Source organism: Clarias gariepinus, chromosome 8 (assembly GCF_024256425.1).
Source record: "Clarias gariepinus isolate MV-2021 ecotype Netherlands chromosome 8, CGAR_prim_01v2, whole genome shotgun sequence".
In the NCBI taxonomy this organism is placed as follows: Eukaryota; Metazoa; Chordata; class Actinopteri; order Siluriformes; family Clariidae; genus Clarias; species Clarias gariepinus.
Genome location: NC_071107.1, coordinates 13,802,145 through 13,829,210, shown reverse-complemented (window position 1 = coordinate 13,829,210; position 27,066 = coordinate 13,802,145). Strand labels below are relative to the sequence as shown.

Here is a 27,066-nt window from a genome sequence, read left to right as displayed (position 1 = left end):
ACCTATAAAACCAGGCCAAAATTTAGGCAATTTAACTATAAGGAAGCTTTTGCGACCCGGCCACTAATTTACATAGAAAGACATACAGTACTAGGAATAAAAAACGTAAAGCAAAGTAAAACAGTTAGCACCTCCTTCGAGCCGGATTCGAACCAGCGACCTAAGGATCTCTGTGAGAGCCACTACAGTCCTCCGCTCTACCAACTGAGCTATCGAAGGGCCATAACGACGAGCCACCGCCTGGATTCATTAAGGTATAGAGTAACCGATCAAGCAACGTGATAGCCATGCCATAGCATGATTAAAGGTGTCTTTTAGAAGCAGCATGGTCATATTTTACGGAAGTTAAATATTGCACTAAGATATTTTGAAAGTTAACCGATAAGTGTTGATTAATAAACTTTAGTGCTTGCGTCCTCTCGCGGATAAGTCAACCGTGTAACCCAGAGCCATTTGTGGCGACAACTCATGAGGCCAAAAAACAAAAAATAAAACGCACATGGTTAATGATGATAAAACCCAAATAGTAAATCCCTGTGCTGTTGTAATAACTTGAATCCACCTATAGCCATTTGATGTGCACAGAAACATGCCCTTTATTTGCTCTGCTCTGAAAATGGATGATGTTGTTGGATCAAGTAGGTGGAGCCATGTTGGTGGCCCAGGCACCAGAGAAGGAGAAGGAAAGCAAAGTTATTAAAAGTGCACTTTTCTTTCATTTGTAAGCAGCGTTGTATTATGGATGTCCTTTGTTGGATTTACTATCTGCAACCAACTTCCTGTCTTTCCTCTAATAACTGTATGTAGTTTCATTAATATTCTAAAAAAATATATATTTATTTTGTGGAATCACAGGATTTAAAAGGTCACAATCAACATAGTATACGGGGTACAGTAAATACTGTATAATCCTTTATGTGCTCTGAAAGAGTTGCTGTTAAACCTTTAAAATAGCATACAAAATCTTAAGGCAGTTCAATGGTGGCAATAATCAGAATTTTATTGGCAAAGCAGGACACAATTGTAAAGTGGAAGGGAAATGATAAGTAGTTTTCAAAATCTTTTATGGATAAATATCTAAAAAGTGTGGCGAGCATTTGTGTTCAGCCCTCTTCAGTCAAAACTTTGTTCCAAAATTTTTGTTTCAAAAATTCCACCTTTCGCTGCAATTTCAGCTGCAAGTCTTTTGGCGTATATATGTATCTACCAGCTTTGCTCTAGAAAGTAAACATTTTGCATTTTCTTTGCAAAATAAACTTAAGCTCAGTCAGATAGGTAGGAAAGCATCTGTGAACAGCAATTTTCAAGTCTTGCCACATATACTCAACTGAATTTAGATCAGGACTGTAACATGTAATTTGCAACCCGTGATATTCTTCTAAGCATCTAATTCTAGCTCGTATTTCCAACTTTGCTTACTTTCTTTCCCAACTGATTCAGGCTTAATGTCTGGATGTTAAGTTCAGGTTAAATATTGTTCCACAAAATTTATATTATACAAGTACAGCAAGTAGATCATTCTTTTGTCCTTCTGACATTTTATTAGGTGAAAAACAGTGTTCATTGGTCATGTGTTCTCAAGAAAAAGTAGGATTTATTTATCTGATAATCATGTCGGCTTCACTATAATGGATGATTTCTCATCCATGTCCCTTAGCATGTTTTTAGGTCAATAGCACAGAGGAATGAATATTCAGTTTTACAGTTAGTGTTATACCATCCAGCTGAAAAAAGGTGAAAATACAAACTTTAGAAACATGTTAAATCAGACAGTATATCTGACAGAAGTATATCAGTATCAGGATGACCACAGACAAGTAAATCAGAAAGAAAACCATTAAAATTACCATTTTTTCTCATGTAGGCACATGTGTAGTTGGAGACGCTGCTCAGTGACTGCCAATTAGTATAACTCATTTCAGATGTGTCAAACCACAGCCACACTCCCTGCACAATTCAAAGTCATATCAATTATATTCTTTACAGACTAATTATATCAATAAGACAGAAAAAAATGTATATTCCTATGCATTATTTTATTTATATAACTGTGTTCATGGATCACAGTTATAGAAAGCCTCTACATCCCTGTACAAATGCAAGGTTTTTGTGATTTGAAAAAAAACCAAAAAAACAACAACAACAGTAGACCAATTAAAATAACTTCAAAACTTTTTCCACCTTTAATGTGACCTATAACTTGTACAACTGAATTGAAAAATTAACAAAATCTTTTAGGTGGGGGAAGTTAAAATAAAAAAATGGAAATAATGTGCATAAGTGTCCTTTCACGTCATAGCCATGCCATAGCATGTTTAAATGTGTCTTTTAGTTGCGCAAAACGAAGCAGCATGGTCATATTTTACGGAAGTAAAATATTGCACTAAGAAATTTCGAAAGTTAACCGATAAACGTTGGTTAATAAACTTTTGTGCTTGCGTCCTCTCCTGGATAAGTCAACCGTGTAACCCAGAGCCATTTGTTGGCGACAACTCATGAGGCGAAAAAAAAAATAAAAAATAAAAATAATGCACATGGTTAATGATCAAAACCCAAATAGTAAATCCCTGTGTTGTTGTAATAACTTGGTTCCACCTATAGCCATTTGATGTGCACAGAAACATGCCCTTTGTCTGCTCTGAAAATGGATGATGTTGTTGGATCAAGTAGGTGGAGCCATGTTGGTGGCCCAGGCACCAGAGAAGGAGAAGGAAAGCAAAGTTATTATAACTTTGCAGGATTTAGCAGCTGGAATGATGACGTCCTCATAGGTAGAGGATTTATAGAGTCTCTTGGGACACTAGGAAAAAAATTGCGAGGGGCCTCTCTAGCCAACATTTATCATCATTATCTTACAATATAATACCCAACACCTACTAAGCAGTGCACTTTCCTATCATTTGTAAGCAACATTGTATTATGGATGTCCTTTGTTGGTTTTACTATCTGCAGCCAACTTCCTGTCTTTCTTCTAATAACTTTATGTAGTTTCATTAATATTCTAAAAATGTGTGTACTTATTTTGAGGAATCACAGGATTTAAAAGGTCACAATCAACATAGTATACGGGCTACAGTAAATACTGTATAATCCTTTATGTGCTGGTGTAATCCTTTAAAGTGTTGCTGTTGAACCTTTAAAATAGCATACAAAATCTTAAGGCAGTTCAATGGTTGGCAATCAGAATTTTATTGGCAACTTATAACTGGGGCTGTGGATGTGTTCAGAATTAGCAATCACATTCAAACCCATGTTAAATAGGAGTCAATACACACCTTAAAGTGCATCTGATTATTTCCAAATAATGTTTAGCTGCTTCTCTTACGCTTTTCCAGACATTGTCACATCTTTCAGCAAAAGCCATGGTCCTCAGAGAGCTTCCAAAGCATCAGAGGGATTTCATTGTAAAAAGCTATTGGTCAAGACAAGGCTACTAAAGAATTTCCTAGGCATTAGGTATACCATGGAACATATTGAAGACAGTCACCACCAAGGGGAGAAAATATGGCTCTAAAGTGACATTTACAAGAACTGGACGTCCCTCCACAATTGATGAAAAAAAAATGAAAACTGAGAATAAAACTGATCAGGGAGGCTGCAAAGAGGCCTACAACAACATTAAAGGAGCTCATGAGACAACAATATCCTGCATTCTTCATATGTCTGGGCCATGGGGTAGGGTGAAGAAAAACATCCAAGCCCAGCTAAATTTTCCAAAAGCATGTTTGAAGTCTCACAAAAACATGTGAGAAAATATGTTATGGTCTAATAAAAACCAAGGTTTAACTTTTTGGCCATAATTTCAAAAGTTATGCTACTACTAACTAATGCTAACAGACTCCTACCCAAAAAGAAGAGTGCCGTAATAAAATCAAAATGTGCTTAAACAAAAGTATTAGTTTAAGGGTGTGCATATTTATGCTACCACATTATTTCAGTTTTTTATTTTTACCCCCTCAAAAAAAAAAAAAAAAAAATTTTCAATTGAGTTAAACCAGTGAGGTTATACAGTAGGTCACATTAAAGTTGGAAAAACTTCTGAAATTATTTATCTTGGTCTAATTTTTTGGCATTTAACAGGGGTGTGTAGACTTTTTATATCCACTGTAGCTATAGATGTGTAAAATTTAGGTCAATCCAGATTTCATTTAGAGGCCATTGTAGAATATAAGAATATAACCTGGAAATGGTAAGCTCCAATCCAAGCCCGTGTTACACCAGCTATGTCAAGCAAACTCTGCAGAAAGTTGTATTCCCTAATGTTGTGTACAGATGCAAGTCTCGACTTTTGAGCTACGCACTCAGCCTAAAGACATAATCAGAAAGAAAGAAAGAAAGCAGTAGAAAGGATCAGATCTTCTTGTAAGAAATAATTATACATTTTTATTTTGTTAGTTTATTCCTTACTTTACTTTTATTAAATTATTATTTATCCTTACATATTTTGTTTTATGATTGTTATACTTACCTCAGCGTTAAGCCAGGACTGAATTGTCTTCACGAGACGAAAGCAGCGTGATCCATATTTAACCCATCTAGATGGACAGGGGTTATACGTATCTGTGGAAAATAGTACACATCTCACATATTTCATGCATAGTCTGTTTCCTTTAAAAATAAATTCTATTTGATTAGTCCTTTTTGATTTACTTGGTTAATAAAATGACCTTCAGCATCAGCCTCTAATTTAAGAGCTTCCACCTTATCCTCAGCTGTAAATACAAGTGATAACTTAATACTACAGTCTTGTGTCTGACACCCACAACATCACAAACACAGATGTGCTTATAGCAAGAACCAGTATACCACTGTACTGACCTGCCTCAATCACCTTCTCCACAGCAAGTTCAGTAGTTTTCCCTAGAAGAATTAACCAAATTACCAAATTATGATGGCAATGGATTCTTGTGTAAAATTGTGAAAACTTGTGTCTAAAATATCATGTTTATATTAGTGTAATATATTTTGATAATGACAGCCAATTATATGAAATACTTATTAGAGTTTATCATTCCTTCACAGACTGTTCACTGTTGGTGATCACTAACCTGGAAGTTTCTGTTCCTGTTCAGGTTTAGTCTCAACTGCTGCAGCTGCACAAACAACATAGATTTTACAGTACAAATAATATTACACAAGTCAAAATTATTATTATATCAATTATCACACTTTTGTTGTCTCACCTGTGGCAGGTGTCAGTGTAAAGTTTGCGCACAGCAGTGCACACAAAATCCAAACCTTCATGATGATGATGATGACTTTTAACTATTTGGTAAAGAAAAATAAATAATCTACATGTTTTCAAAATTAAATAATTTCAATTTATAAAATAAATCCCCTGTTTCATCCTATAATCCTATAATTATATGGTTCTGCCTCCTGTCTAATCCAGATTGAAGAGTCATGATATAAAGTTTTAAGTTTCAATAGGCAAGAATAAAAAATGCATTTTATTTTAAATTAAGAAGAGAGAAAATGTACCGATTTTTAGGTCTCAGTTAAGATTTGTCATGCAGAAATTGAAAGTAATCTGAAGAATGACAGTCCTAGTGTGCCATTTATACCAGTCCATCCCATGAGTTGCATGAAGTTCACCAGGAAACATTACTCCAGGACTATGTTCCCGCATTCATTTATGGTTTACAGAAATCTCAATTATAACACCTGTTCATGATAACCCTATATTTTCTATGCTGACCTTTATACACCAGGACACAGCATGATTTATTTAAAGCCACTAAAACATTTACATTTAAATGATAAGAATTGGTTCAAGGTGTTGATGTGCAATAACACCTGCCCGATATTAAATGTAATTTTTAATTACCTACAGGAAACAGTGGCACCTTTCCAGTGACAATAATCGGATTCCTGTAAGCAATAATTGTTTCTGTTGACCTTTACCCTATGGTTCCGTTGCAAAATATGAATAAAATGATTTTAATTATGTAGGCCTACATAATTATCATTTTCAAATCAAATTTCATATAAAATCAAATCAAATTCAAATTTTATTTGTCACGTACACAGTTATACACAGTACGATATGCAGTGAAATGCTTATACGACCGCCAGTGACCTTTAAAAAATAAAAACTTGTATGTAAGGAATAAATAGGACTAAAAAGAGAAATTTATCTAGTAAAATAACCTTACAAATAAGGGCATAATAAAAATATCACAAAATATAAAAATATAGAAGAAAAAAAGTATATATATACATAGTTATAATTATAAAACAAAATTTCTTTTCACAAAGCAGCATGGTTCTAATATTGCCTTAAGGTTAACTATCTTTGCTAGGTAAAGTTGGATCATTTAGCTGAGAAGTCTGAATGGGAATATTGGTTTATAAATTAGTACACTGTTTTTTTTACATCCTCTAGCGGTGTCAAAAGTGTTACCCAGAGCTGTTTTTCCAGAGATCAGGAGGTCATGGAACTGCACATGGTTAGTGATCAAAAACAAACAAAAACAGAAACAAGATATTATTGTTGCCAAAACCACAGTGCATGCAAAACTTTGTACATGCCATAGTGCCTCCCTGTGTTGTGATAATCTGATTTCCAATTCAAGCATTCAACTTGCAAAGTAAAAATGCATGAAAGCCTCCTTTGTTTGCTCTGCTCTGGAAAATTTATGTCTTTGGTGGATCAGGCAATAGAGCAATGATGATTTTGGGGGAGAGAGAAAGCAAAGCAATGATACATTTGCAGGAGTTAGCAGTTGGAGACATGACATCCTCTAGGGAAAAATATGCACAGGGCCACTTTAGCCAACATTCATCGCCATTAGTTTATAAATAATAAATAAGCTTGTCAGCCTGTTGACAAGCAGCACATCTGCTAATAAAATTTAACAGGTGAAGCAGCGATGAAGTCCTTGCCTTGGTATTCAGGAGGCAGAGATCCCAATGTAGGCTATTCACTGGATGTGATGGACTTGCCATGTGGGATGAGAGGCACTGGTAAAATAAAGCATTTATTTGTCTTTGGGTGCAGTGTGTAACTAAACAGGCATGTTTGCCACCTGTATACAGCCTGGATGAACATAAATTCCTGTTATGTTTAATAGTTAATATTCTACACTTTTTTCAGTCCTCTATTTAAATTTGTGATCCTGAGCATTTTAAATACTTTGGTCAAAAAATCAAATTCCTCATTTTTAATTTCTTTGACTGAAGCATGGGTTTGTATTGCACTTCTCGGCCAGTCCGATACTACCCGGAAAAGGTAGGTATAGTTTGCGAATGAAATGCTTACCGCTGATTGGACGAGACATCTGTTACTCAAGATATACAGGAAGTACTGTAGTAGCGTTGATATTGTTTCAATCACCCAAAGTGAAGAATAAATATTGTACAGGGAGTGATAAATTAGGAACTAAAGAGAACGATCAAAAGGAATATGGTCAATGTCTTGCTGGAACACCGCAGTGGAGTGATGTTGTCTTTGTTGTCACTGGCAACCAGTTGTTTATAGCTTGTCTAAATATTATGTAGTATAGTGTGTAGATGTATAAAATATATCTGTATAAAATCAGCCATATGAAAAAATTGACTGGGAAAGTGTAAGATAGCAGTCCTACTGCCTATTGATGGGGCAGGAGGGCTCACTGAATGGTTTGATCTAGATAAAATTGGTTTAGATCATATCCTCAGTCAGCAGACCTCAAGCCAACTGAGTGCATGTAAAAGATTTCAAACAACATTCTCACTAACAGATCATCAAAATACCAGTGCAAGGAATAACTTTTCTAAGAACTGTGATCATTCTTCTTCTAGGGACTTGTAGAATCTTTGTCAAGGCTAAAGCTGTTTTGGTGGATCAAGGTGGCCCAACACCTAACTAAGCACCTCTCATTTGTGAGCAGTCTTGTCTTATGGTTGTCCTTTGTTTGTTAGCCATGTGCAGCCAACATCCAGTCTTTTTTTAATTGCTGCATGTAGTTTCATTAATATATGTAATGTGTATCTTTATTTTGTTCAACCACAGAATTTCAAAGATCACAATCAGCTCCTAACTAATTCAGGCAACATTTTTGGAGATTTAGGCTAAATATTGTTTTAATGGCTCATCTTCGCTTTTTAGATAAAAAATAACATTATACAAATGTAACGACGCGGGTCTTGCGAGTGGCAAAAGCGCAAGGATACTCTGCACTGTTTAGAACGGACAGATCCACAAGGCTGCTATCCCGCAGAGTTCTAATTAAGCAGAGGCGCGATCATCCAGACGCAAAGTTGCTAGGCAACGACGCCACAGACACAATCAGTGCGGACAGGTGCGTCTATTTAAGAGCCCACACATTATACCTGCACACATTATTATTATTTTTTTTTATTTAACCTCGATTATTAGGTAGCATCGGTAACGGTATCAAGGCCAAGGCCAAGACAAAGACCAACAAGCAACAAGCAGCAGCGCACAATGTAACAAATACAGAAATTAGATCATTTTTTATTCTTTTGATGTTTTTATTAAGTGACATAAACAGTGTTCATTGGTCAAGTCTTCTCCAGACAAAAGAGCATATATTTTGCTTATAATCTTGTCAGTTTTAAAATAATGGGTATTTTTTCATTTATGTCCCTTAACATGCTTGTAGGTCAATAGCACAGACGTATGAATATCCACTTCCACAGTTAGTGTTATACCATCCAGCTGAAAAAAATGGTTAAAATGCAAACTTTAGAAACACAATAAAGCATACAGTCTATCTGACAGAAGTGTATCAATATCAGGAATAGCACAGACAAGGAAATCAGCAAAAAACGATTACCATTGTTCCTCATGTAAGCACATGGGTAGCTGGACACACTGTTCAGTGACTGCCAATTACTGTAACTCCACCGAGACGTGTCAGCCCACAGCCACACTCCCTGCACAATACACAATCATATCAATCATATTCCTTACAAAATAATAATACCAAAATCACATGGCAAAAATGGCTTAATTTATTAATTTATTTATTTATTTATATAATTCTTCATTGACCCTTAGATAGCTATAAAAATGTACATATTAAGTCAATTTAGGTGCTATCTAGAGGTCATTATAGAATTTAAGTGTATTACCTGAAAGTAGTAAGCTCCAATCCAAGCGTATGTTACACCAGCCATGTCAAGCAAACTTTGCAGAAAGTTATATTCTCCAAGGTTGTGTACAGATACAAGTTTTGCCTTTTGAGCCACACACTGAGCCTAATTACATAATTATTACCGGTGGAAGGAAGAAAGAAATTCATTGAAATGATCAGCTCTTGTTGTTAGAAAACATTTTTTACTTTGTCAGTTAATTCCTTATTTTTTTTCCTTCATGGAATCTTAAAATGCATTTTTTCTTTATCCTTAAAAATTTTGTTTTATGATTATTATACGTACCTCAGCGTTGAGCCAGGACTGAGTTGTCCTCATTAGACGAAAGCAGCGTGATCCATATTTAACCCATCCAGACGGACAGTAGTTATACTTATCTGTGGACAATAATGCACATCTTTGCATATGTATTACATGCATAGTCTGTTTCCTTCAAAAAATAAATTCTATTTGATTATTCCTTTAATTTACTTGATTGATAAAATTACCTTCAGCATCAGCATCTAATTTAAGAGCTTCCACCTTATCCTCAGCTGAAAATACAAGTGATAATACGTCAGTCTTGTGTCTGACTTCCACAACATCACAAACACAGATGTGCTTATAGCAAGAACCAGTATATCACTGTACTGACCTGCCTCAACCACCTCTTCCGCAGCCAGTTCAGTAGCTTCTCCTAGAGGAATAAACCAAATTACCAATTTATAATAGGAATAAATTTGTGTGTAAATTTTGTTTAAACTTCTACGTTGTTTAAAATGACATTTGTTCATATTAGTGTCATATATTCCAATAATGACATCCAAATATAAGAAATATTTATTAGAATTCACCATTGCTTCCTATACTGTTTACTGTTGGTTATCACTAACCTGGAGATCTCTGTTCCTGCTCAGATTTATTCTCAACTGCTGCGGCTGCAGAAACAACGTAAATAGAAATGCACAGGACAAATAATATTACATAATTCACAATAATTATTATATCAATCATGACACTATATTTAAGATTTTCTGTTTCACCTGTGGTAGTTCTCAGTGTAAAAGTAGCACACAGCAGTGCACACACAATCCAAACCTTCATGATGATGATGATGATGATGATGATGATGACTTTAGCTATTTGGTAAAGAAAAAAGAGAATCTAAATGTGTTTAAGATTAAATAATTTTAGTTCATAACATACATCCCCTGTCTCTTCCTGTGATCTTAGAACTGTCATGATAATATAGAGTTTTAGGTTTCCAGTGTGGCTTAGGCTAGAATGAAAATGCATTTTGTTTTAGTAAAGAACAGAGAAAATGTACCAAATTTTAGGTGTCAGTTAAGATCTGTCTGGCAGAAATTTGAAGTAATCTGTTGAATGATGGTCCCAGCGTGCCATATATATACCAGTCCATCCCATGAGTTGCATAAAGTACACCAGGAAACATTACTCCAGGTCCACGTTTCCGCTGTTCATTTATGGTTTACATAAATCTCAATTATAAAAACTGATCATGATAACCCTATATTTTTATGCTGACCTTTGTACACTAGGAATAGAAATTCACATTTAAATGATAAGGAATGGTTAATGGTCTTGATGTGCAATTACACCTGCATGATATTAAATTTTAATTATCTACAGGAAAGAGTGTCACCTTTCCAGTTACAATAATTAGATTCCTGTAAGCAATAAATCACTGTTGACCTTTACCCTATGGTTCCATCTGAAAATCTGAATAAAATACGCTGAAATATTAATAGGCCTACATGTGACATCATTTCTTTTCACAAAGCGGCATGTTTGCAACAACCGATGAGTGGCCACGCAAGATTTATTGCAAATTGATATTCCACAATTTTTCCATTTTTTTGTTTCAATTTGTGATATTGAGCATTTTAAATGCTTTGTTAAGAAGATCAGATTTTCCTGATTTATCTCTTTGACTAAAGCATGGATTCGAGTAAAGCTCCAACGGATTTAATCTACAATGAATCTTAAGGTTTTGCACAAATGCACCCCACATTTTTTAGATATTTATTTCACTTTACAATTATGTGCCACTTTGTGTTGGTCTATCACATAAAATGCCAATAAAATACATTTAAGTTTGTGGTTGTAATGTGACAAAATGTGGAAAAGTTCAAGGGGAATTAATAATTTTGCTAAGCACTGTAGCTGCCTTATACATTTAAGTATCATACCTGCATACACAGTTATGCTAAAGATCATGCTAATGACCATCACACTTACATAAGAAAGAAAAAAAAACCATTCATACTATACTTTAGGTTTCAGTGTCTGAAAACTTTTTTATTGTGTGTTTATGTTTCTTTAGTTATTTGTGTAATTACTGTAAGTCTCATTTGAATTATAAAGCCGTGTAAATTTAAAGAGTGGAACCAGAGGATTTAAAAGATCATAAACAGCATAGTATGCCATCTACATTAAACATATTTTATATTGTTTTTATGTGTTCTGTGAGTGTTGCTATTGACTTATTACAAATAGGCTAAACTCTTAAGTCCATTTTTAAGTTTCATATTTTTGCCCATTACTTTATTACTACAGTGGTGTATGGCTCCCCCAACATCACATTAAGATGGGATTATAGAAAGAACCATTAAACCATTGTACTGACCAGTATTGGGGGTTGTTACTTTTTAAAGTAACTAATTACATTACAAAATTACTGTCATTAAACATTAATCGGTTACATTACAGCGTTACTTTCTGATAAAAGTAACTAGTTAGAGTACTTTTCAATGGCAGAAAATGAAAACTCCTTTGGGAGTTTATTGGGGGCGGGGCCTGTAGGACGACTTTCACACACTAACGGATTGGGAATGACTGTTGTCTAGCTTACAGATTACATAAATTGTCTGAATAGTGGATTACATTTTTGAAAATATAACTAAATAACCGAGTACTTAAATGGCGGACCTAACGCATTAGATTACTCATTACATCGAAAAAGTAATCCATGTACTCTAACGCGTTACTTAACAACGCATTACACCCAACACTGGTACTGACCTACCTTAATTAACTCCTCAACAGCTCATAGAGTAGCCACATGAAGTTTGGATGTTTGTAGCTATTGATGCTGCAGAAAGTTTGTGTCCTCTGTGCACTATGCGTCTCAGCATCTGCTAACCCTACTCTGTGATTTTACATGGCCTACCACTTCGTAAGTTGCTGTCGTTCCCAATAATTTCCACTTGGTTATAACATTTGACAGTGAAATATTTAGTAGTAAAAAGATTTTATGACTGACCCTAACCCTAACCCTAACCCTACACCCTACACAATACACAATCGTATGACTTATGGCCTAATAACAGAACTTCATAACAACAGACTTTCTATGTTGCCCTCTGTGAAGAAGGATACAGTGTGAAATTTACATTGTTTCATGCTGATTATGTGCAATAACACCTACAAGAAGCCATGGCACCTTTCCAGTAACAATAATAAGAACAATCAGTTTATCTTTATGGTTCCAACCATCCAATCCACACACAACTTGGCACAAGTTTTACACTGGATTTCCCTCCTGATGCAACCCTCTTATTGTATCCAGGCCTTAGACCAGAACAGCATCCAGTGGCTGGAAATTGAACAAAAGCCTTGCGCATGGAAGGCAATGAACCTACTGCTGAGCCACGAATACCCTTAAACATCTTGAATTGTGATGCCGGGCCACTCATTGCAGGCACACAAATTTTACACACAAATTTTTGCCCATCATAATTTGGTAATTTGGTTAAATCCTTTAGGAAAGACAACTGAACTGGCTGTAAAGGAGCGAGAGGTTTTGTCACACTCGGTCCTTTCTATTTTTATGCAAATCCCGAAGCGTACATTAGGTTTTTTGTTTCCATCTGAAAACTGGTCTGTCTTGTACTATTTTTTTTTCCTTTACAGCCATGCATATACAGTGCATCCGAAAAAAAATTCAGCACATCACTTTTTCCACATTTTGTTATGTCACAGCCTTATTCTAAAATGGATTAAATTCATTTTTTTCTCAGAATTCTACACACAACACCCCATAATGACAACATGAAAAAAGTGAGAAAGCACATGTGCATTAGTATTCACAGCCTTTGCCATGAAGCTTAAAATTGAGCTCAGGCGCATCCTGTTTCCCTGATCATTCTTGAGATGTTTTTGCAGCTTAATTTACCTATAGTAAATTCAGTTGATTTGAAAAGGCACACATCTGTCTATATAAGGTCCCACAGTTGACAGTTCATGTCAGAGCACAAACCAAGCATGAAGTCAAAGGAATTGTCTCAAGGCACAAATCTGGGGAAGGTTACAGAAACATTTTTGCTGCTTTGAAGGTCCCAATAAGCACAGTGGGCTCCTTTATCCGAAAGTGGAAGAAGTTCAAAACCACCAGGACTCTTAAGAGTGCTGGCCGACCATCTAAACTAAGCGATCGGGGGAGAAGGGCTTTAGTCAGGGAGGCGACCAAGAATGTCACTCAATGTGATGTCACTTAATGTGATGTCACCCAGAAAGCTATTAGCAACTTTCCAGCAAGTTTTAGGCATCGCCATGGCTGAACCATTTGAGATATTAAAAATCCCTTTGCAATTTCGCATCCTTAATGTTTTCATCATAACAACATAGAGATCATATGGGCCTGGTTTGGTGGCGATCATAATGGTGCAGGTGCTTGGGCCAAGCATTGTTTCTGTAGGATGTCTAGTGTGTGTGTGTGTGTGTGTGTGTGTGTGTGTGTGAGTAGGATGGGTACTGTGTGTGTATAGGGTGTGTGTGTGTAGTATGTGTGGTGGGATGTGTATAGTGTGTGGTATGTGTGTGTTTAGTGTATGTAATGTGTGTCCATTGTGTGCATTTTGTAAATGACCCAAAATATCTGACCTTCTGTTGAGTTGAGCCCATGACATGCATGGTGACAATCGAGCTCAATGAGATCTATGAGAGCTATGCAGCAAAATCTCCTGTGAAAAGCAAAATTTCCTTATGCACAGAGCCCAGACTCGCAAATGTCCTTATGGCAGCAAATTCCAATTTGTGTACATAGTCATGTCGTCATGGTGCTGATGTCATAGTTCTTTGGCCCTAATTAGAAACTGCTAGGAACTGCTAAACCAATTTTATCTTTATCAAATCATTCATCAACCCATTAATAGGCAGTAGGGCTGCCATCTTACATTTTCGCAGGACATGTCTATTTTTTAATATGGCTATTTTCATGCAGATATCTTTTATACATCTACATTTTACTGCCTAATATTCACAGAAGCTACAGAGGACTAGTTCCTTGATCCATTCCTTCCACTGTGGTGGCGCTGTTATATTAAAAATGCTTTTATTTTGCATTCTTTTTTAAATTAATGCAATAATTATATTAAATATTATTGACAACAAATAGAGTGAAAAGTAGAAACTTTGGTATGAAATTTCAGGAATTCATAGTTTTAAATTATGTCCAATTTTCTTTTTAATGGCAGTGTGCACTTGAGCCGGCATGGACTCATTAAAAATGAGATGAAAAATTAGAAAAATCTGATCTTCTGAACAAATCATTTAACATGTTAAAGTGCATGCTAAAGAATTTACTTTGTTTTTAATATTTTTTAATTTTTAAAACCGTTTATTTTGTTTGTAACATTTGTATATTGTACATACAATAGCCTAATGATAAACAAAATGTAGTGATAGTTATAAAATTAGGGAAAGTCTAAGTCCCGAGTGGCACCTCAGCATAACTCGTGCTTCATCAGTTGTAATGGGCGCCAGCCTTTAAATTTGAACTGTTTCCCACAGTTTTTCCCTTTAAGAAAGCTAAAATTATAATTATATAATATAAATATTTAAGCATACTGTACTACATGGAAGTTGTGAGCACCTTTCCAAGCATGCGATATGCTAGTAATGTGAAACAAAATCTGCAGGAATTTATGTTTATCATGGCTGTGTACAAGTGCCAAACCTTTTTATCAGTACACTGCACCTAAATACAAATTTTTTTAAAATGCACAAATAAAATCATGAATGCAGATCAATTCCTGCTTTCTGTTTCACCCAAATGAGGATGGGTTCCCTGTTAAGTCTGGCTCCTCTAAAGATTTCTTCCTATTACGATCTCAGGGAGTTTTTCCTTGCCACTGTCGCCCTCGGCTTGTTCATCTGGGACTATCTGACCATTTTAATTCATACACATTCACATTCCATATAAACTTAAAATTTTTGTCAATTGTTAAAATCACTATACAAATAAAATAAAATTTAATTAAAAATCAGCATAGCCCTGAAATTGTTTTCCCTTTATTTTAACTTATGTCCCACACGGTTCTCAGTCCCATCCAATAAGTTGCACACAGTATTCCTGGAAACTTTGATGATCATCCAGGTCCATGTTACCTTTATGGTTCACATTAACCTCAACTTACAATTTCCTGATGACAGATCAGGAATTCTGGTCAAATATGATTTCTACCTTGTTTCTAAGCAATGGCCTCTGTGCCAAGCATAAAGACTTGAAGAAAGAAAAAACTGTAATTAGGAAATGGTTTGTGGCATTAATGTGCAAAATCAATGTCCTAATCAATGTGCCTACTTCCTTCACAACTTGTGGTCAACCTATCATCCCTCTAGTACACTTTTAGAGAATTGTAAAATCTAAGCAAAGGCTAATTAAAACTGTTCTGGTGGCTCAACACCTTACTAAGGCATTTTCCTGTCATTTGTAAGCAATCTTGCAATATGATTGTCCATTATTATTATTAATATTATTATTTTCCATGTACTTCCTGTCTTTTATCTAATTATGACAATTAAATTATTAATCTTCAACTGTGTATATTTAATGTGTAAAACATCGTGTAAAAAAACATCTATTACACAGTCTACAGAAAAATGCAAATAGAACTTTGTTTTCCTTTTGATTTTTTATTAAATTATAATTTTTAAGTTGATTTATATTACTGTTAATAAGACATGTCTTCTCAAAACAATCAATAATTTATTTTGCTCATAATGATATACAGTTACTCATATTTATTAAAATAAGGGACAAATATTCATTTATGTTCTTTAACATGCATGTAGGTCAATAGCACAGACGAATGCATATCCATTTGCACAGTTACTGTTAGACCATCCAACTGAAAAAAGAAATGAAAATGAAATCATCATTAAAAGTCATACTCATATCATTATAAATGTATCTGACAGAAGTATACAAGTGTATAAACTCAGACATGTAAGTCAGACAAAATTACCATTGTTCCTCATGTAAGTGCATGGGCAGCTGAATGGATCGATGAGCGAGTACCAGTTAGTGTATTGAAACCGAGCTGTGTCAGCCCACAGCCATGCACCCTACACAATACACAATCATATGACTTATGACCTAATAATATGAATTGCACAGGAAAATAAATGGCTTAATGGGTTTGAAATGTAATATTTTTATTTATATAATTGTATTCCTTTGTGTCACTGTCTGGATCAATTTAGATTTCTTTTAAAAGCCACTTTAGTAAAATGGTATTACCTGAAAGTAGTAAGCTCCAATCCAAGCGTATGGTACACCAGCCATGTCAAGCAAACTCTGCAGGAAGTTATATTCTCCAAGGTTGTGTACAGATGCCAGTCTGGCTTGTTGAGCTACACATTGAGCCTAAAGATATAATCAAGACTATAATATTTAACTTAAAATAAATAAATAAATAAATAAATAAATATATTTTTGTCAGCTACATTGTTATTTCCGATGCATCATAAAATTACATTTCTTTATTATGACATATTTTGTTTTATGATTGTTATATTTACCTCCGCATTAAGCCAGGACTGTATTGACCTCATAAGACGAAAGCAGCGTGATCCATACTTAACCCATCCAGATGGACAATAGTTATACTTATCTATGGACAATCATGCACATTTCTGAATATGCGTTCCATACATAGTCTGTTTCTAATGAGAAATATATATACTTGTAAACATATTTGATGAGACCTTTTTAATTTACATGTTTAAAAAAATTACCTTCAGCATCATCATCTAATTTAAGAACTCCAACCTTATCCTCAGCTGTAAATACAAGTGATGATGTATTACTACAGTCTTGTGTCTGAATCCCACATCATCACAAACACAAATGTGCTTATAGCAAGAACCAGTATACCACTGTACTGACCTGCCTCGATAACCTCCTCCACAACCAGTTCAGTAGTTTCCCCTAGAAGAATTAACCAAATTACCAAATAATATTAATTTGTATCTTTTTAAACATAAGTTCAATATATATAAATAAATATATTAATTGATTGAATCTCTATTTCATTTACAGATTTATTAACAGATGATTCCACTGTCATTCTTATAATATTAATAACAACCAAATGGAATAAATACTTTATAATATAATTTAGTATTTAAATAAACGTTTCATTTCATCCCAGACTTTTCACTGTTGGTATCACTAACCTGGAACTTTCTGATCCTGCTCAGGTTCAGTCTCGATTGCTGCAGCTGCAGAAATAAACATATTCATCTATGTAGAAACAACACTACACAGTCACTAAGATAAATCAATATAATCACATTATATTTAGTATTTTTTGCTCCTCACCTGTAGCAGTCCTCAGTCTAAAGGCAGCACACAGCAGCATACACACAACCCAAACCTTCATGATGATGATTACTGTAGATAAAAGATAAACCAATTAGTGAAAATGTGATCCATGTCAAACAATCAGCATTTTAACATGTACACCCTCTGTCTCCTTATATCTTAGTATTATTGTTGCCCTCATATACATTCTAATCCCAACTGAGCCATCGTGATAGATCTGCTACATTCCGAATGATATTTAGACTAGAATGAACATGCATTTCAATGTCAAAAAGAAAGAGAAAAAGTACAGATTTTTTAGGTCTCCGGTTTTATCTGTTTGGTGGTTGTGTGTATTCTATGAGATTCCTAGCATGCGATATATATAAGTCCATCCCATGACCTGCAGACACTACACCAGGAAACATCACTTTAGACCATGATATTTTATTAACTTATGATTTACAGTAATCTCAACTATAAAAGCTGATCATAGATTGCTGTGTGATAGAGCGTGATAACAGACTTTCTATGTCGCTCTGTGTGCAGAAGACTACAGTGTGATTTACTGTACGCCACCAGGAAATCCACATTGTTTCATGTTTCATTTGCAATACAGGAAGCTGTGGCACCTTTCCAGTGACAATAATCAGATCGCATAAGCAGTACAATCCCCTTATCTTTGTGGTTCCAGTATAATATTTTTTCCTTTTTTTTTTAAATCATTCAATACACAAATATTTAAAACAAATAACCAAATATTTATATATTTATTTAAATATATTTGCATACAGTGGCATCTAAACAGCATGCAGTGGCTATCCAGACAGTATGCAGTGGCTGGGAAATGAACCCAGGCGTTATGCATGGCCTGCAAGAAACCTACTGCTGAGACACCAATGCCTTTAAACAACTAATGAGTGTTATAAAAAAAATAATTAGTTTGCTTCTAGTAAAAACATTTCCTTACATTTTATAACTCTCTAGTAGCCATGAATTATTGAAGTAACACATGATAGACCCTGTTATTAAAGCAATATCCCATTGCGTAATGGGTTTGTTGTAGTGAATATCAGGAAGGCTGTAGGCACACATCCATATGTAATCAGAGCATTGCAGATTTGAACTTCAGTTTTTATAAACAATGATGTTTTTCTTTAAAAAAAACTCAGCTACCCGAGGGTGCACAACCCAGTGTAGTCTTAGTGTTGTGCCCAGTACCTATTGGATACTTTTGCCCAGAAAGAGAGAGGGCAGATCTGTCCAGAGACAGAAGAAAATAAGGAAGGGTAAAAGCGTAGAGATTAAAATATAACTTAGTATATTGTTATAATATACAGTATTACAATATGGAATATTGGCACTATGACTTGGTAAATAGAGAGAGCTAGCTGACATCATGGAGTGGGGGAAGGTAGATATACTGTGTAGACAAGAGACTAAGTGAAAGCAAGGCTAAGAACACTGGAGGTGGGTTCAACCTGCTTCACTATAGTGTCGATAATAAGACAAATGATGCAGATCTAATACTAAGGGAAGAGTATGCCACGAGTGTAGTGGAAGTCAGGGATGGCTCAGTGGTTTAGGCATTGAACTACTTCTTAGAAGGTCTCAGGTTCAAACCCCAGCACCACTTAGTTGCCATTGTTAGGCCCTTGTGCAAGGTCCAAGGCTCAGTTGAAAAAATTTAATAAAAGGTAAATCGCTGAGGATAAGGGTGTCTGCCAAATGCTTAAATGTGGAAGTGAGGAGGTGTCAGTGATGAGTGTGGAAAGAGTAATGAGCAATGTAACCAGTGAATACATTCCACAGGTAGGATAGGATGTGAATGAGAAAGTAAGTTAGGCAAAGCTGTAGCAAATGTCTGTCCCCAAAAAGAAAGCTTGGTGATTGTAACCTTAATGGGCATGTTGGAGAAGGGAACAGAGATGATGTGGAAGGGATGGGTAGGTATGGGGTCCAGTAGAGGAATGGGAAGGGCAGATTATTGTAGATATTGCAAAAAGGATAAAAAAAGCAGTGGTATATATCTTAAGAAGAAAAAGGAACACAGGGTGACATATAAGAGTAGTGAAAGATGTATTCTGGTGGACTATCTGCTAGTATTCACTCACGAACTCTCACTCATCTTCTATACCACTTTATTCTGTATTCAGGGTGCTGGGGGGGTCCTGGAGGCTATCCCAGGAGACTTAGGGCATGAGGCCTTGCAAAAAGAATTCATACTCCTTGAACTTTTCCACTTTTTGTCACATTACAGAAAGTTTTTTCCCAACTTATTTTTATTGGGATAGACCAACACAAATGGATGGAAAGTAATAAATTGTTTTAAATTGTTTTAAATTACGATGAAAAATCTGAAAACTGTGGCATGCATTTGTATTTAGCTCTAAAAAAAACAAAACCCAGTCTAACTACGTAATTGCCTGCAGAAGTCACCTAATAAGTAAATAGAGTCCACCTATGTGTAATCTAATCTCAGTATGAATATAACTGTTCTGTGCAAAAATCAGTGCTTTGTTAGACACCATTAGTGAAAAAAAAAAACAGCATTATAAAGCCCAAGGAACCAGACAGGTCAGGGATAAATTTGTGGAGAAGTTTAAACTGACAGGCAGGGCAAGGAGAGCATCGATTAGAGAAGAAGCCAAAAGGCACATGGTAACTCTGGAGGAGCTGCAGAGATGCACTGATAGGTTGGGGAATCTGTCTACAGGTTATATACAACTATTCGTCATGCACTCCACAAATCTTGCCTTTATGGTTTAGATCAAAGCATATTCATGTGTTATAATGCCCCAGTCAAAGTACAGACCTACATAAATCCAATTTTCAACAAAATTTCACTCCCTAGATGTGCAACGATGGTAGAGACATACCCCAAAAGACTTGTAGCTATAATTGCAGTAAAAAGTGGTTATATTAAGTATATGATATAAAATGGTTTTACACAAATGCACATCACACTTTTCAGATTTTATTTGTTAACTTGTATATAACATATTTTATATAAGAGAGAAAGAGCGAATAAGCAGAAGCATTGATCAATTAACTTTAAACAGATACCAGATACTTTTTTAACAGATACCTTTTAACAGATTATTTGTTTTAGCAACTTAAATGCACATAATAAGGATGTCACATATGGATCTATTCATATTTTATTCATTTTTTTCCCTTCAGATTTGGCGATGGAGCCATAGAGTAAAGATCAACACTAACAATTATTGCCATTAACCAATTCTTATCATAAATGTGGGTGTTTTAGTAGCTTACAATAAATCATACTATGTCCTAAGGTCAGCATAGAAAATCTATGGTTATCACCGTCTATCACTTACAAAGTTGATCGGAAACAGCAATCTGTGCTCAGTTTTTATAAACCATGTAAAACCATAAATGAATAGCGGGAACATGGTCGCGGTTTCCTGGTACACAGTATGCAAATCATGGGATGGACTGGTGTATGTGTGCATGTGTATGTATACTGTATATATATGGCACGCTGGCCCATTATTCATCAGATTGCTTCAATTTTCTGCCAGACAGATCTTACTAGAGACCTACAGGTTTTCTGTCTTTCTTTTTTGACATTGAAATGCATTTCATTCTAGCCTTAGCCTCAAAATTAAAATTCTATGCATAAATAGGAAAAAGAACCTTACAAATCTAAGATTACAAGAAGAGACAGAGGATGTATGTTTTGAACTAGAATTATTTAATTTGGAACACATTTAAATTCTCTTTTTTCTTTATTATATAGCTACTGTCATCATCATCATCATCATGAAGGTTTGGATTGTGTGTGCACTGCTGTGTACTATCTTTACACTTAGGACTGCCACAGGTGAAACAAAGAAAAATACTAAATATAGTGTAAGAATTGACATAATAATCATTGTGACCTGTGTAATTATATTTGTACTGTAATATTTATGATGTTTTTGCAGCTGCAGCAGTTCCTGCAGAGACTAAACCTGAGCAGGAACAGAGACTTCCAGGTTAGTGACCAACAACAGGGAACAGTCTGGGAGGCAATGATAATAAGTTGTATAAGTATTTCTTATATTTGACTGTTAGTATATTAGTATATTAGTATATTAGTAGTAAAAAAATATTAGTATAAGTATATAATAATAATAATAATAATAATAATGATAATAATAAATTTTATTTCTAGACACATTTCATTGCTACCAGAAGATCATTGGATATTTTAACAAGGGCAGTCTTGGTACTATGCTGAGGACGAAAACCTGATTGAAATTGTTCATATAAGTTATTAATTGACAGGTGATCATGTACCTGTGCTGAAACAACCTTCTCTAGGATTTTTGATAGGAATGGCAGATTTGAAAATTACGAAAATTATCAAAGTTGTTTGGATCAGCACCTGGTTTCTTGAGTATAGGAGTATAGGAAATAAACATTTTTGAGGTTGAGTTTCTTTTGCCTTGTTTTGTTAAGTTGTACTTTTTGTCGTTGTCAGCCAAATACATTTTCTATTTGGTTATCAGAGAATGAATCACAGATGAGAAATAAAAAAAATAGATGGTTTTGACGTAAATCGACGCCAGCACATTAAAATTAACTTATACCACATCTGCGCTGTTATTTTAGCAGTGAAGATCCCAGTAAAAATATAAAAGTCAGGCTTTTAATATCTATTGGTGTAGGTGTCTGTTTACATTGAGCAAGTAGCTTTTAAATAGCTTATTTTATTTAGCTTAGTTTAGTAAATCCACCACAAAACTGTTCATAACATTGCATAACTTTTTTTATTTGGTTAATTCCTCTAGGGGAAGCTTCTGAACTGGCTGTAGAGAAGGTGATTGAGGCAGGTCAGTACAGTAATATACTGGTTCTTGCTACAATATAAGCACATCTGTGTTTGCGATGTTGTTGAAGTCAGACACAAGACTGTTGTATTAAGTTATGACTTGTATTTTCAGCTGACGATAAGGGGGAAGCTCTTAAATTAGATGCAGATGCAGAAGGTAATTTTATTAACCAAGTAAATTAAAACGACTGATCAAATAGAAACAGTTATAATACAAAATATGTTTGAAGGAAACAAACTATGCATGGAATACATATGCAGAAATGTGTATTATCATCCACAGATAAGTATAACTACTGTCCGTCTGGATGGGTTAAATATGGGTCACGTTGTTTTCGTCTTGTGAGGACAACTCTGTCTTGGCTCAACGCTGAGGTACGTATAATAATCATAAAATTAAATATATAATGAAAAAGGAAAAATAAAATTTAAGATTCCATTGAAGTAAAGTAAGGAAGGGACTGACAAAAAAAGTAAAGAAAGCTTTGGTCTGATCATTTTTACGTCTTCCTTTTTCTTTCTTCCGTCCTTTCTTTCTAATTATGTGTTTAGGCTCAGTGTGTAGCTCAAAATGCAAAACTTGTATCTGTACGCAACCTTGGAGAATATAACTTCCTGCAGAGTTTACTAGACATGGCGGGTGTAACACAAGCTTGGATTGGAGCTTACTACTTTCAGGTAATAGGGTTGTATTCTAATGCCCTCTAAATAGCTCCTGAATTGATCTAAAGATTTACATATCTAAAGTTATGTAATGGTCCATGAATACACGCTATATAAATAAAATAAAATAATAATTAAGCCATTCCTGTGTTTTTGGTATTGTTAGTAGTAGTATTTAAGTTATTAGTAATTGTAGAATTTAAGGAATATGATTGATATGATTGTGTATTGTGCAGGGAGTGTGGCTGTGGGCTGACACGTCTCGGTGGAGTTACAGTAATTGGCAGTCACTGAGCAGTGGGTCCAGCTATCCATGTGCTTACATGAGGAACAATGGTATTTTTTTTGGCTGATTTACTTGTCTGTGCTATTCCTGATATCGATATACCTATGCAAAATATACTGTCTGCTTCACTGTGTTTCTTAAGTTTGCATTTTCACCTTTTTTTCAGTTGGATGGTATAACACTAACTGTGGAAGTGGATATGCATCTGTCTGTGCTATTGACCTACACGCTTGCTAAAGGACATGAATGTAATATCACCTATTATTTTGAAGCTGACATGATTATAAGAAAAATAAATAGTTTTTTTGTCTTGAGAACACTTGAACACTGTACACTGTGAACACTGTACCAATGAACACTGTTTATGTCACTTAATAAAAACATCAAAAATATATAGGAATAATCTACTTGTGTAATGTTAATTTTGTGTAAAATATAAAGAGGAGTTATTGGAGCAATATTTAGTCTAAATCTCCAGACATCTAGCCTGGATTATTTTGGAGGCAAAATGTGCAAAGATGGTAAATCAAGCTAGAATTAGAATCCGCTAGGAAAATACTACAGGTTGCAATTTAAATGTTAATTTAAAACCATTTCGGTTTGTCTACTTTATTGTACATATGTACGTCCTGATTATTGCCACCACTGCCCTAATTTAAGATTTTGTATGCTATTTTAAGGTGTCAACAGCAACAACTCTTACAGAACACATAAAGGAATATATTTAGTGTAGCTTGTACAATATGTTGATTGTAAGCTTTTAAACCCTGTGGTTTAACAAAATAAAGATACTAATTTTAAGAATGTTACTGAAACTACACACAGTAACTAAAAAAAAGACAGGATGCTGGCTGCACATAGAAACAAACAAAGGACAACCATAATCCAAGACTGCTCACATATACTGTAAGTGGAAAGTGCAAGGTGTTGGCCCACGTCAAGCCACCAAAACAGCTTTAGCCTGGGCAAAGATTTTACAAGTCTCTAGAAGTAGAATAATCCCAGATTGTTCTATACAGCCATATTAAAAAATGATAGGGATAAACATTGGTTTAGATCGTATACACTCTAAAAAATCATTCATGTTAATAGTTGGTAAAACTTGAAAAAGAAAAGGTTTCTAACATAAAAAAAAAACACATTTGTCAAATGTACATATTTTAGTGAGTTAATAACTCATTTTAGGAAGGCACCGACCTCCCCTTTACCATCCCCTTTAGATTAATAATGCTGTATATTATGTAATATTTGTCATGAAAATAAATATTAAAACTCTTTATGTATAATAATTTTGGACTAATAAGATTAGCCAATCAGAATTTAATATTGTAACGCGCTGCTCACAAGCTCTCGCAAGTTTGTGTCTCATTTTTTGTGTCACTGTTCACATTTTCGCACCTGCCAAGATAACAATTCAAGCACAGCTTTTGACATATTTCAAAAAGAGGAGAACTAAAAAGTATGATACATGAGGTATTACTGACAGCCTTAATGATTATAAAAGACTTTACCAAATTTATGTAATTTAATTTTTTATTTAACAAAGAGGCTTTGTTTTTTCAGTAGACTTTTACAATTTGACCACTGGCTAATGCACATATTGCTTTGCTCTAGGGCACTGCATTTTTGTATGTTTATGCGGTTATTGAATATATGCAGGGTAGACAGCATATGAAACATATAATTTAATAATGTTTGCTAATTTATTTACTGTTCAAACTGCTGTGTTAACTTTGTTTCGACTCGTAAAAAAATGTGTGTGCTATAATACCGGTACTGTTGTTAAACAGTGAACAACAAGTTGAGTCAAATGTTTTTCTCATATTTTTTCTGGTTGAATAGGAACATTTTGAAGAACATATTGTGGCGTGGGCGGGGCGGCGGCTGACGACCAGCATGCCTTGCAGGGATGTCGGTGTGTTCACCATGTTGGGGAAAGGTGTTTTGGTTAGTGGCTTCGGCCCTGTTTGTGTGTGTTGGGTGTGTGACGTGTGAAATGTGCTTCAGTTCAGGCTGAAGCTGAATGGGATGTAGGTTCCTGAGTGAAGGTGCTGCTCATGCCATACCTGCTGTGTGCCTAATAAAGTACTCCCAGCCATTGCATTGGGCAGCAAATAAGCTCACTCGTCTCTCCAGCATTCTTTCCGGCGTAAAAACGCTACAATATTTTGTAGTACAATTTATTATGCTCAGGTTATTGATGTATTTACACATTCTAGAGTAACAGTTCCAAAGAGAGTGTAATGTCGGTAGTACTTGAAAATATGGGAAAATGCTCAGTTGGAACAAATGTTAATTTTTTTCTGCTTATAGAAATGCAGATTAAATCCTCAGCCAAGCTAAACACAAGCTAATGTTTTGTTCCTCTTTGTTCCTAACTGCAGACTCACTTGCAGGGTTTCAACATACCTCTTCCAGACTCCCACCAGGCCCGGGAGGATAACACTAACTTATCAACTCCTATATAATATTTATCTGTTCATTTGTCACTTTGGCTAGTTACTAACAACTTCAGCTTTAACAATAGGGATAGACATATGTAAGCCAGTGTCTTAGTGTCTTAATGTTGTGCCCAAAACATACTGGCTACTTTTGCCCAAAGAACGAAGAGAAAAAGAGAAGGCAGATGTGTCTAGAGACAGAAGAAAATAAGGGTAAAAGCGTAGAGGTTAAAATAGAACTTTGAATATTGGTATTATGACTATGCCCCACCAGAGACACCAGAGACAAAAATACTTTGATCCAAATACTTTGGATCACTGCTACACCGCAATAAAGGATGCATATCGCTCCGTCCCCAGAGCAGCTTTAGGACTTTCTGACCACTGCCTGGTTTATCTTCTCCCGGCATATAGGCATAAACTAAAATCTGCTAAGCCTGTAGTAAGGACAGTAAAGAGATAGACCAGTGAAGCAGAGCAGTAACTACAGGCCTGTCTTGACTGCACCGATTGGAGTGTTTTTGAAGCTGCTGCCACCAATCTGGAGGAGCTCACGGATTCTGTAACATCCTACATCAGTTTCTGTGAGGACATGTGCATCCCTACCATGACTTTTTTTTTTACATATTACAATGACAAACCATGATTTACAGCAAAACTCAGACAGCTTTGTCAGGTCAAAGAGGATGCCTACAGGAGTGGGGACAGGATCTTGTACAACCAGGCCAGGAACACACTAACAAGGGCGATCAGAGCGGCTAAAAGAAGCTACTCTGAAAAACTGGAAAATCAGTTTTCTGTAAAAGACCCTGCTTCAGTGTGGAAAGGCCTGAAAACCATCACTAATTACCAGACGCCATCCCCCAACTCTGTAGGGAATCAACAACTGGTTGATGACCTGAATGAGTTCTATTGCAGATTTGAAACACCCAGTCTCACACCACACCCCTGTCCTGACCCTCTTTCTACACCACCATTATCACCTCTGACAACCACCCTCTCTTCCCCTTCTGCACTTCAGGTCTGTGAAAAGGATGTTTCCCAGATCTTTCTAAAACAAAAGAGAAGGAAAGCTCCAGGCCCAGATGGCGTGACACCAGCCTGTCTGAAATGTTCTGCTCCCATCTTCACACAGATCTTATGACATTAC

General features: G+C 35.4%; 4 protein-coding genes across 4 annotated transcripts; 1 reads left to right on the top strand and 3 right to left on the bottom strand.

Moving 5' to 3' along the window:
* Positions 1-1,094: 1,094 nt before the first annotated feature.
* LOC128529305 (ladderlectin-like) lies at positions 1,095-5,519 on the bottom strand. The gene is made up of 8 exons (XM_053502725.1): positions 5,482-5,519; positions 5,184-5,265; positions 5,049-5,093; positions 4,819-4,860; positions 4,469-4,560; positions 4,181-4,306; positions 1,848-1,947; positions 1,095-1,724 (listed from the first exon to the last, which is right to left on the bottom strand). Exons 2-8 carry the CDS (start codon positions 5,242-5,244, stop codon positions 1,654-1,656), a joined length of 537 nt encoding a protein of 178 aa, XP_053358700.1. The 5' UTR covers positions 5,245-5,265; positions 5,482-5,519; the 3' UTR covers positions 1,095-1,653.
* A 2,950-nt stretch (positions 5,520-8,469) lies between these two features.
* Positions 8,470-10,199, bottom strand: LOC128529417 (ladderlectin-like). Its single transcript, XM_053502899.1, has 8 exons — positions 10,122-10,199; positions 9,972-10,016; positions 9,734-9,775; positions 9,588-9,632; positions 9,385-9,476; positions 9,079-9,204; positions 8,781-8,880; positions 8,470-8,662 (listed from the first exon to the last, which is right to left on the bottom strand). The coding sequence occupies exons 1-8, from the start codon at positions 10,180-10,182 to the stop codon at positions 8,592-8,594; spliced, it is 582 nt and encodes a 193-aa protein (XP_053358874.1). The 5' UTR covers positions 10,183-10,199; the 3' UTR covers positions 8,470-8,591.
* A 5,842-nt stretch (positions 10,200-16,041) lies between these two features.
* Positions 16,042-18,029, bottom strand: LOC128528694 (ladderlectin-like). The gene is made up of 9 exons (XM_053501727.1): positions 17,998-18,029; positions 17,705-17,776; positions 17,560-17,604; positions 17,270-17,311; positions 17,119-17,163; positions 16,903-16,994; positions 16,622-16,747; positions 16,347-16,446; positions 16,042-16,229 (listed from the first exon to the last, which is right to left on the bottom strand). Exons 2-9 carry the CDS (start codon positions 17,763-17,765, stop codon positions 16,159-16,161), a joined length of 582 nt encoding a protein of 193 aa, XP_053357702.1. The 5' UTR covers positions 17,766-17,776; positions 17,998-18,029; the 3' UTR covers positions 16,042-16,158.
* Positions 18,030-21,219: 3,190 nt separating this feature from the next.
* LOC128528695 (ladderlectin-like) lies at positions 21,220-23,868 on the top strand. The gene is made up of 9 exons (XM_053501729.1): positions 21,220-21,255; positions 21,450-21,533; positions 21,637-21,687; positions 22,486-22,527; positions 22,639-22,683; positions 22,810-22,901; positions 23,079-23,204; positions 23,426-23,525; positions 23,642-23,868. The coding sequence occupies exons 2-9, from the start codon at positions 21,473-21,475 to the stop codon at positions 23,710-23,712; spliced, it is 588 nt and encodes a 195-aa protein (XP_053357704.1). The 5' UTR covers positions 21,220-21,255; positions 21,450-21,472; the 3' UTR covers positions 23,713-23,868.
* The last annotated feature ends 3,198 nt before the right edge of the window (positions 23,869-27,066 follow it).

Bases quoted from the DNA above. Each gene is read 5' to 3' on its own strand.
- LOC128529305 (XM_053502725.1), bottom strand. From the start codon at position 5,244: ATGAAGGTTTGGATTTTGTGTGCACTGCTGTGCGCAAACTTTACACTG. The intron at 1,948-4,180 runs GTTATATTCTTA...TGAATTGTGCAG, and splicing joins TTGGAGCTTACCATTTCCAG to GGAGTGTGGCTGTGGTTTGA. The intron at 1,725-1,847 runs GTAATTTTAATG...ACCTTTTTTCAG, and splicing joins TGCCTACATGAGAAAAAATG to CTGGATGGTATAACACTAAC.
- LOC128529417 (XM_053502899.1), bottom strand. From the start codon at position 10,182: ATGAAGGTTTGGATTGTGTGTGCACTGCTGTGTGCTACTTTTACACTG. The intron at 9,633-9,733 runs GTCAGTACAGTG...TTGTATTTTCAG, and splicing joins GGAAGAGGTGGTTGAGGCAG to CTGAGGATAAGGTGGAAGCT. The intron at 8,663-8,780 runs GTAATCGTTTTT...CATTTTTTTCAG, and splicing joins TGCTTACATGAGGAACAATG to CTGGATGGTATAACACTAAC.
- LOC128528694 (XM_053501727.1), bottom strand. From the start codon at position 17,765: ATGAAGGTTTGGGTTGTGTGTATGCTGCTGTGTGCTGCCTTTAGACTG. The intron at 17,312-17,559 runs GTTAGTGATACC...TAATTCTTCTAG, and splicing joins GCAGGATCAGAAAGTTCCAG to GGGAAACTACTGAACTGGTT. The intron at 16,447-16,621 runs GTAATACCATTT...TGTATTGTGTAG, and splicing joins TTGGAGCTTACTACTTTCAG to GGTGCATGGCTGTGGGCTGA.
- LOC128528695 (XM_053501729.1), top strand. From the start codon at position 21,473: ATGAAGGTTTGGATTGTGTGTGCACTGCTGTGTACTATCTTTACACTT. The intron at 22,902-23,078 runs GTACGTATAATA...TTATGTGTTTAG, and splicing joins TGTCTTGGCTCAACGCTGAG to GCTCAGTGTGTAGCTCAAAA. The intron at 23,205-23,425 runs GTAATAGGGTTG...TGTATTGTGCAG, and splicing joins TTGGAGCTTACTACTTTCAG to GGAGTGTGGCTGTGGGCTGA.